Genomic DNA, 10,349 nt, shown 5'->3' on the forward strand with positions numbered 1-10,349 from the left:
TCGAAATGAATTTACAGTCAAATTGAGTGCTCCAATCCACCAATCATCAAATTCCAAGGATGCCCCAAAAAGCTTGGGCCCTTGATAGGGTTATAGGGATTTAGGCTCATACCAGACGGGTCTAGCTCGAGCTCAAAAGTTGCTGGGTGGTATTGGGCCTGAATTGGAGCCCATATCAGCCCAAACTAGTTGCTGTAACGCGGCCTAATATAAGTGTTGAGTAGAGTGTTGCCGATGTAACACTTTGCAGGCCGATAAAGATTGGGTTTACATTTCGAATCTGACACGACCCAATATATATCACAGAAGAAAACAAAAAGCAAACGGTCGTACCATTCAAAAATCAGATAATGAAGCGCCAGGATGGCTCTGTCTGCATATACCCCAGTACAGAGCACACAAGGAAAAAAAAATCAAAAAAAGAGCACAGAGCACACCACGAACCCCCCAACAGCTAAAACCCTAGCAATCGAAACCCTAATGGCGGTTTCTCTCCCTGTTTCGTCTGAAGCTGAGTTTTCCCAGTGATTCCTCATAACAGCCACCTTCAATTTGCATTTTAGAGAGAGAGTGAGATATATATGGGGTTCATGGGGATATCGGAGGTCGATTGTAGTGTAGGGACGATTGTGTGGGTTCAGAGGAAGAACGGGTCCTGGTGGCCAGGGAGAGTTGTGGGTCCCAATGAGCTTTCATCTTTTCATTTTGTTCACTCCAGAGTCGGAACTCCAATCAGACTTCTCGGGAGAGGCTATGCCAATTTGTAAGTTGTTGTCTATTTACTTTATATAAGATATGTGTATATGTGCTTGTATTTGTTAAATATCTATTTGGTTGCTGAAAAAACAGTGGAAAAGGCATAAACTAAAGATGTATGGTATACATATATGTGTGTGTAGGATTATATATATATATATATATATGTATGAGGTATGTGTCTATATGCGTGTATTGGTTAAATCTCTGTCTGGTTGATGTTTTGGAAAGGGTATGTTATGGAGATATAAGCCTTATCTTGTTTGATGTTTTGGAAAGGGTATGTTATGGAGATATAAGCCTTATCTTGTTCTGGATTGTTTTTGGGCTTTAGAAAATGGGATTTTTTTTTTTTTTTTTTTCTTCGGGGGGCGGGGGGATTGAAATTGATTTTTTCATTGTTTTGTGATATTTTCTTCACAACCAAACAGAGAATTACAGTTTCTGGCTTTTGTGTATTTATATTATTAGTTTTTTTATCCTTTTTTCTGTCATTTTTTATAGTGTTGTTGTATTGAGCTGTGAAGTTAGCTGGCTTGCATGTGCATCTATCTTGATATATTCACATGCTTTTATGATTTTATTAGATGCTCGTTTATTATTATTATTTTGTTATTGTTTTAGCGGTGGTAATATCATATGAAATTATGCCTTGTTTTTGGTCTACTGATCTGTGAATGTTTCTTTTGGTTTTTGTCAATTTGTATACTAACATTTCCTTTAGTTTTTAAACTGTTTTTGTTGTTGTTGGCAAATAGGGCAATATCAAAAGCTGAAAACAGAATTGTCATCTTATTAGGCATTGGGAATAATTAATAATGTAACAGACAATCTCAAGTGATGTAAATAATAGTTTAGCAGGTTTCATGGTGATCATTAATTTGACACCTAGGTAACATTTTTTTGATACATAAGATGACCCATCATCGATAATATTCTCTAACTAAAAGTCATTCTTAAAAGTGTAAGACAAACGAGTCATTGTCCATGGTAACAACTTCTTTAACACCATCTTTGTGCAACTTTTCAGCCCATGTTTCACCTAGCACACTCTCATTGAAAGTTGCCTTTCTTTGAAACCTCTGTTGGTACATCGAAACACCATTGAGAGCCCAAAACGATGAATTTTGAGTTTTTGTTTTGGTTGGGAGTTCCTTTTGAAATCTCAATTAATAAATTATTGTCGGAATCATAATGGTTCTTGAAAATGTTATAAGGAACTCCCCATGCAAGAGAAAGTGAACGAGAAAATGACAAACCGTTTGTTTAACTCAAAAACCTTCAACTCTGATGTTAGAATCAGTGGAGCAATTCTTGGTGCTGCTATCCAGTGAGTGCACATGTGTCTTATAACATGTTCAGAGAAGATAAAGTGAAAATCCTTGAGTTTGTCAGTTAATTATTTGGATGATTTTATCAGATGGTCACAGGTTTGGACCTTGCTCCTTTAGTCCTCTACAGTCTTTTATTTCCCATTCATTTAATCATTTTCCAGTGCAATTAGGAATTATAAATCTTCTTTAATCTTATTGGTAAAAAGACTTAGCTGAACCTGGCAGGAATTTTAGAAATCCCACCTTAGAGGTTGCAACTACTTCCTCCCCAACAAAATGATAGGGAATATGAAAGCCTCATTGTTTGACAATTGTTCCTTGCGTGATTTGATTAGGCACCTTCCTGATAGAAACTCACATGGCTAATGGATGTTTGACTTTTTTCTTCGTACAAGAAAGATGGGTATGTGATTTCATGTGCACATATCATTGTGTCATTGGCCAAGGATCCTCATAGCATAGGAATTTGGAAAGATATGTAGATGAAATCATCATTGAATTGAATGCTTTGTATCCGATACCAAGAGGTGGACATTTTTGTTATTTGAAATGATGCACCGATCACTCTTGCTGCCAGCCTCCCAATAAGAATCATAAGCAAAAGAAAAGACATACATCTGTTGCCACAAATGTGAATCCATGTGCTGAATCAGTATCAAATCTTGCTGCTATTGTGGAACTCTTTAATTTTATTCTTCCCAAGCTTGATTTGAGGTAGGGATTGAAAAAGGGACTGGGTTTTAGAAATGTTATTGGAAACCTCAATGCATGACCTCATGTTGTGGAAGTAATTAATTTGCTTCGGGATCAGGAGGCACATTAAGAATTCTCTGTTAATGAGATGTGTTTACAGAGATAAATACCATTTAAAAGGTGCTTGATATTCTTGTAATATAGTTGCTTCAGAATATTATCAAGGGGTTCTGTTTCCTTTAGGCTTGTTACACTTGAGCAAATCTTTCCTGCCATAAAACCCCACATTTTCTGTTTCCTTTTTATATAAATTCTCTCTTTCAAAATTTAAAATAATAATATGGTTATCATCAACATTTTAGGGATTGGTACAATCTAGAGCAATCTAAGCGTGTAAAAGCATTTCGTTGTGGTGAGTTTGATGCTTGTATTGAAAAGGCTGAATCCTCCCAGGCCAACTCTTCAAAGAAAATTATGCAATATGCACTTCTAGAAGATGCTATTCTTCATGCTCTTGAGCTTGAGAAGCAAGAACCATGGAAGAAGCGTAAAGAACCAGGTATTTCTTCTAAGTGTTCTGCCAATGAGTTTCTTTGTTGTTTGAGAAAATAGATGGACCATATCTTTGTTTGTGAAATGGTAGTGGAAATTTTTTGCTTGACAAAGCATTATTTATATATTTTGTCAAACATTATATTTCTCCATCGAGGATAAGGGCAGGCTGCCCTTCACATATGGCAAAAGCAAAACAGGGAAAGCAACTGAGCCAGAAGGATGATAATTCTAAAGTCAAGCCTCAGATTGGGGGTTTGCAAGATTATGGGCCCAGGATTGCTATTTAAGAACCAAAGTTATCTGTTGTTGCTTCTGAGTGTTTCTGGAGATCTTACTATCTGAAAATGCCATTTTCCTTTTCAAGTATTATGGAGTAGCAAACATTTACCAGTTTCTTAAGTCTCTTGGTACTGATGTTTCTATATTTACATCAGGAGAGGAGTGGGCTGAAACTATTTTCCGAGCGAAGAGAAGCAGATGTGTTTACTTGCCAGCTGAATCAAAAAATTACGTAAAGCAGATAGTTCCTGAACCTCTACAGGTTTCATCCTCCCAGTATGAAATGGGCAGCTTTTCTCTTCATTCTGATCAAGCTGAAGAAAACACTTCTTCCAGTTCAGCAGAGTCTGATTCTTCTGGGAGTGATTATCAAGATGCAGAGGGAAACAAAGGGGTGACACGACTTTCAGGTTAACAATCTCGTATTATGTATTAACATCACATTAATCTAGTACTTCCATTTTCTTGAGGAAGCCAGGTTTGTGCACCTTAGCTGATAGTAGAATTTCAAAATTAGGTTTCTGCTGCATGTTGGGGCATTACTATCATTCTAGATGAGGTTGTGCATCCAAAATTCTATACAGTATTGCAATCAATTTAGTCGTATACTTGTTTTATGAGTTCTATATCCATAAAAAAGATTTAACTCGAACTGTTGCCATATCATTGATGGCCTAATTTTCAGGAAAGAAAAGAACAATTATATGTATTACTGATGGCCTATTTTACAGTAACACTGGGCAGGTAACTTGCCTTTCGCTTGTTTCTTGGCGAAGATACTGCATTAGTAATAGGTACCTGGGGCAAAAACATGCCACTTTCATAGAGTGCAGATGCGCATGGCCTAATAAGCAAGGTCACCTTTTCCTTTTGTTGTTTTCTCGTCTTATCTTCTTTGCTCATTGTTTTTTGTGATTCTTTATGAACATTTTGTAGAAAAAGGATGGAAGTTTTTAAGTTCCACAATGTCAATAACTTCTGTTCTATTTCAGGAGACAGCCATAGCTCTAGATAGAGGGAGTTGTTATATAGAAATTATGTAGTTGTCCCTAATATATATTTGAATACAACTGCAAAAAAATAATACTCAGTACCATGTGTACTTCAGCTGATTTTTGCATGTTACATCTTAGATTCTTATGTTCTGTTGTGCTGATGATCTCAAGTTCAACTCTATTTAGAATATTTGCACATGGTTTGCATTTTGCAGTTCAAAGTCTGCATTTTCAAGTATAATTTTGAGTAATATCATCCCTCTACTCAATTCATCTAAACAAAGCCTTTTTCCAACTATTTGAGGTAGGCTACATAGATCTTATTTCACCCTTCAGCTCTATGCAGAGCCATAACCTCAGTTAATTCACATCATATCCTTGAGTAATATCATGTCTGTGACACAAATAAGGGCTTTGGCATTGGTAAGGGCACTTCAATTACATATTCTTCTAGGATTGTAGTCCAAAATAACTTGCTGTGGAAGCTTCAGAGTCAAGTTGCTTGTTTCACAGGCAGACTGCTGTTTATCCAGGAAGGCAGCTACAGAACTGGACTAAAAAGATTAAAGAGGAAAAAAATAAACTTGGAGCTGTGCATAAGCACATCTGGCAATTGCTGTTGGGAAGTCCTAACTGGTACTGCCACAATGCTAAACTGAACCATAGTAATTGCCGCATATTGTCTCTATACAATTTATATCACCAACTTTTCTGTTCTGTTGGATATGTAACAATTCTTTTATCATCAATTAGTACACATCACAGAATTAGACAATGAATTCTTTGCGTTCTTTGGCTGTCAAATTTTCTTATAATCATGTGGAGTTTTTGAATAGTTTTGACCTTCACAGGAGTTATAATTGTACATGCTGTTTGATCATATTGATCCTGCTATACTAAGAGCAACTAAACTGAAAATTTCAGATGATTATGATGGGCAACCTAAAAACATGAACTGCAACAAGCATTATGAAGTCAAATACTTGTTTGACTTTTCTCATAACGACCAGGACATAGCTGATGTTGGCATTCAGAATTGGAAGCTCAAACACACATTAAACAGCTGCAGTCTACCCAAAAGGCTTGGAGATGTGGTTGATGGAAAGAGTTATGTCGAGTTCAGAAATGGAACTGCATTTGACACCAAATCAGAGAAAAGCATGATTGGGTCAGCCAATTCACTGTCTCAGTCAGCTCCCAGAGTTGGTTACTTGGAAGACCATGGCAATAAATGCTCTGATCCAGTCTATATTGGTCATCATAACAGTTTGGATACAACATTGATAGATGTGGATTTGACAGTCCAACCAAGCTATGGAGGAGAGAATGCCCCTCTGGTTTCTCTAGTTAGTAGATTAAATGGAAATGCAATAATAGGGCACCCAATCAATATAGAAGCATCAGAAGACGGTGCTTCAGAGATTCTACTACCTAAAGATGATGATATTGGCCACAAGTTTGACAATGACAGGACTACAATGCTTCCACAAGTATGGAAAACTTCTAAAAGGACTCCTGTCTGTTATGCCCCACATCCTCATCCTTCCACTTTTGAGGATGATAAATTTGCAAAAGCTTGTCTGGATTCCGGCCATTCAAGTTCTAAAGTAATGGAAAAAAGTTTATCCCGAGCACAGGAGTTCCCAAGGAAGCCGATGAAGATGATTGGCATGTCTAACCAGAAAATGAAAACACGCGCTTCATTTGCCACTGAAGAGATACCTGGTGGAAAAGGGGGCGGTCCTCAATCTGCTAGGCAGATCTGCATGACAGACAGGCCACTGAAACCAAAAGACAGTCTTTCTACTGTAACAGAAGTCCCTGTGAAACTAATACTCAGCAAGTTACTAGGGGCAATTGCTGGGCAACAATCTTGAGCAACAAATCCTGGAGTTGTAGCTCATTGAAATATAGAAAGATACCCAACATAGTTTTCAATGTAATCATTACATGTAATTAAATCACTTTTGTAACTTTGCCACAATCCAACTTGGTGAACTACAAAACAGCTTCAATGCTGGGTTCTGGCTTTGAATTCTAATGCAATCTAGTCCCAACTATTGGGGCTTTGTTAAAGTGAGTCCTTCCATTGTGCATTCTCAGTGGAACATCTGCTTGGGAATTGTCACGCAAGTTATATTCATGCAAGTCATGTCAATCTATATAAATCTAATGTGTTTTATTGTCAATTGCAATCTGCAATTATGGAAAATGAAGCTGATGGCTTTTTGCTAATTGCTTTCAGCAGATTAGGCAGGTAGTAGGGGATAGACACTTAAATAAATCTTCTGATAGCATTTATTTGCCATTAAACAGGGATCTTGGAGTGGAGGAATTTCATGTGATGGCTCTTTTTAGAGTATTTGTTTGGTATTTATAAAAAAGAGTCTTATGGTGTGTCCATTATTTAACTAGATATATTCTTTCTCAGTTCGCTGCTAGCATGGATGTTGTTGTGTGATTTGTTTTCCATCTCAGTTTTTTTTGGAGGTTTTGATCTTATATGATGAAAGGCTGATTCAACCCCAAGCATCAGGTGCTCCTTTTCTTCAGTCCAAGTGTTCATTTGTAATCAACTGGGAGGGTCCGGTGCATAGTCATCCAACTTTAACAGCAAGATTATTTTAATTCAACACTTCAGTACAAGTTTTTGGATCAACCCATCTCTTTTTAACCTAGATACTTGCAAGGAGCACATTAAGTTTGCCACTACCTTTAGATCCAAGTACAGAAGTTTTTCACTGACAAGCTTACCCTGCTCAACGTTCTCATGCATCCTACAAGCATTATTAAGGAGGGCATCCAAGCAGCCTCATTTTGGTTCTATATGCAATGTTGATTATCTTCTCACAAATGATGCGGGCATAATCCTCCACTTCTGGCTCCATCCCGTAAGCACTTTTCATGTTTCTGAAATGTTTCACGCCTCAGATGACTAATCCACCATGACTGCAAGCTGATAGCACAGTTACAAATGTGATATCATTGGCTTGAATTTCTTTTTTCTTTTTTCTTCTTTTTTTTTTTTTGCTCGAAAAGGAATGATGGCCTTCTCAGCATGCTCACGAGAAGCATATCCAACAAAGAACACTGCATCCAGAGACACCAGTTCTCTCTCTGGCATAATTGGCATTCCATATGGAGTGTGCAGTCATCTCAATGCTCCTGCATTTAGCATACGTGTATGACATGATAAACTAAGTTCCAGAGTTTCCTTTCATTGATCAATTGTTGAACAGCCGTTAGCATTGCATTTCCAAGTTTTTTTAAAAAAATTATTTATTTATTTTTATCAAGTACTCACACACACATTGCCTACTTCGGGATTCGCAGGGAGGTTGTACCGTTGGACTAATGGCCCATTGTTCATTGCATTTCCAAGTTGCCGCAACAATATTAAGATGCAACTCAAGTCTGACTGCTCTCCCTCTGAATGTGCTTGCAGTCTCCTGGAAATACTAATACCACCTTCTGTGATACTTCTAGTTACAGTTTTACTTCCTGCGGCTCCAATTATGTAAAGAGTGCAAAGAGCTGCCACAAGACACTTTTTATCCAAATCTAAACCCTCATTTGAAAATACTAATAATCACTGATCATAATTATACATCCCTATATCTTGTCAAAAGTCTCTCTACAAATTAAGTATCAAGCAATGACATTCTACATGGTAGCCACTTTTTGATATTATGGTAAAAGCTTGAAGTGGTAAAACTAATTACATTTTCAAGGTGAAATTTTTTCTTTTTATAGGGATTTATTTATTTATTTATTCCTAATTGATATAATAAATACAGACCATTAACGAGAATGAATGAATTAAAGTATAAGAACAAAAGCATCACAAACAAATTGCAGTTTACAGAAAGAGAGAAAAAATTTCAGTTGAAGGATATTACATTGTATTGTCCCTCTATTAAAGTTATAATTTTCTATTAGGTGATTGGGTATTATTGTTTTGTATCTAGCCAAGGTTATCACTTTTTATCCAATTCAACAAGTTTATATTGGAGAATTTTTTTATTTTTTTGCTTTTCCACCAAAACCATGACCCTTTATCCAAACATACACTAACCCCCTCCTTCTTCTGAAAACTTGGTTTACAAGTAAATTAGGAACCGACCCACCCTTTCCCCTGTTTAATTGCTTTCTCAATCAAGATAACTAAGACTCTATATATATAGACACATTACACATAAGTCCACTTACACCATCTAAAACCCTAGTTTAATTCTCTTCTCTGATCCATTTGTTGTTACTGATTGTTCGTTCTTCACTGGTTTAGTTCCCTTTTATCCATTATTACTCATATATCGTTCTTCACTAGTTTAATCAATTCCCTTTGCACCGCACACAACGAATCATGTTGAGAGACATATGCCTTGAAGATGTGGTCGATAGCAAGGCGAAGAAGAAGAGATTGACTCCTATGGACTACTTGACTGAAGTAGTGAGGGTTGCGGTCGACAAATATGACGCAGAAAGACCCCTCAAGAAACGCATCTCTCTTCGACGTCCACAACAATGGCGGATCAAGAATCATCATCAGTTTCTCGACAATCAAAAACCCCTCAAGAAGCGTCGTTCTCTGCTCCTTCGACCCCAGCAAACTCCAATGAGGAAACAGAGACCGTCTCTCAACACGAATCCCGTTAATCTGTTTCTTCACATACCCAATACTCCGATGAAGAAACCAAGGTCTTCTCTCAACAAGAACCCCATTAATCCGTTTCTTGAAATAACCCAGAATCAAAGGTTGATCAGTGATCGAGAAAAACCCATCAAGAAACGCCGGCTTTCTCTGCTCCGACCACAAGAACAGAGGCCGATGAAGAAACAAAGATCAAAACCCATTAATCAGTTTCTTGATATACCCAATAATGAAAGGTTTGCCGGTGGTCAAAACTTGGTCCCCGTCTCCAAGAGAAAGAAGAATGGTCAGAAGAAGAAGGGCATGAAATTGATGGGTAATGGTCCGAACCCACCACAGGAACCAAACATACCTATATGGATGAGAAATAGGATCGGTGAGATGGGTGGTTCTGATATCAAGCTGGTGATACAAAAACGCTTGTTTGCAACTGATCTCAGCGAGCTTCACAATCGTTTGTCGATACCCGTAAGCAATGTGAGGTGCGAATTTCTGACTGAGGATGAGAAGGCACGGTTGGAGATGAAACAAGGAAAGAAATGGTTGGGAGTAGATGCTTTATTGGTTGATCCAGAATTGAATTTATATAGAACAAGGTTGAAGAGGTGGGATATGTCTAGACCAACGTTTGCGTTGGTTAAGCCTTGGAAAGTAATTGTCAAAGTGAATAACTTTGTTGAAGATGAAGTTGTGCAGGTTTGGTCATTCCGATCACCGGAATCGGAACTTTGCTTTGCGCTTGTTAAGGTCCCAACTGAGCATGATGGTGCAATGAATTAAAGTATAAAGACCGACATGGCTTATCATCTTCGAGATTAGGATGCATTCTACTTGTTATGTATATGTTTTATGTACTCTGTATTTGGAATGAATTTTGACGTGCAAACTCAAATGCATATATATATTGAATGATAATATATATTTTTTTTCAATCTATTTTGTTACTTTAATCAAGTTTTCAGTTAGGTGATATATAGATTTGATGTCACCTAATTCCCTATGGAAATCTACGAATTATGCAGCAGCAATGTCAAGCCAGAGCCATGAAAAATACTAAAATTAACAACGTGATATTAAAGAAAAAGA

The 10,349-nt window shown here is 37.3% G+C and overlaps 1 protein-coding gene across 1 annotated transcript; it reads left to right on the forward strand.

The window, feature by feature from the left end:
- Window positions 1-277: 277 nt before the first annotated feature.
- On the forward strand, window positions 278-6,726 carry LOC132285453 (uncharacterized). Its single transcript, XM_059787647.1, has 4 exons — window positions 278-763; window positions 3,146-3,342; window positions 3,773-4,027; window positions 5,537-6,726. Exons 1-4 carry the CDS (start codon window positions 582-584, stop codon window positions 6,487-6,489), a joined length of 1,587 nt encoding a protein of 528 aa, XP_059643630.1. The 5' UTR covers window positions 278-581; the 3' UTR covers window positions 6,490-6,726.
- Window positions 6,727-10,349: the final 3,623 nt, after the last annotated feature.

The sequence above is a fragment of the Cornus florida genome, unplaced genomic scaffold (genome assembly GCF_030987335.1).
Source record: "Cornus florida cultivar Cherokee Brave unplaced genomic scaffold, ASM3098733v1 CherokeeBrave_3.0.0_Hap2_Chr11, whole genome shotgun sequence".
NCBI classification, from domain to species: Eukaryota; Viridiplantae; Streptophyta; class Magnoliopsida; order Cornales; family Cornaceae; genus Cornus; species Cornus florida.

Bases quoted from the DNA above. Each gene is read 5' to 3' on its own strand.
- LOC132285453 (XM_059787647.1), top strand. From the start codon at position 582: ATGGGGTTCATGGGGATATCGGAGGTCGATTGTAGTGTAGGGACGATT. The intron at 3,343-3,772 runs GTATTTCTTCTA...TATTTACATCAG, and splicing joins GAAGAAGCGTAAAGAACCAG to GAGAGGAGTGGGCTGAAACT. The intron at 4,028-5,536 runs GTTAACAATCTC...TGAAAATTTCAG, and splicing joins AGGGGTGACACGACTTTCAG to ATGATTATGATGGGCAACCT.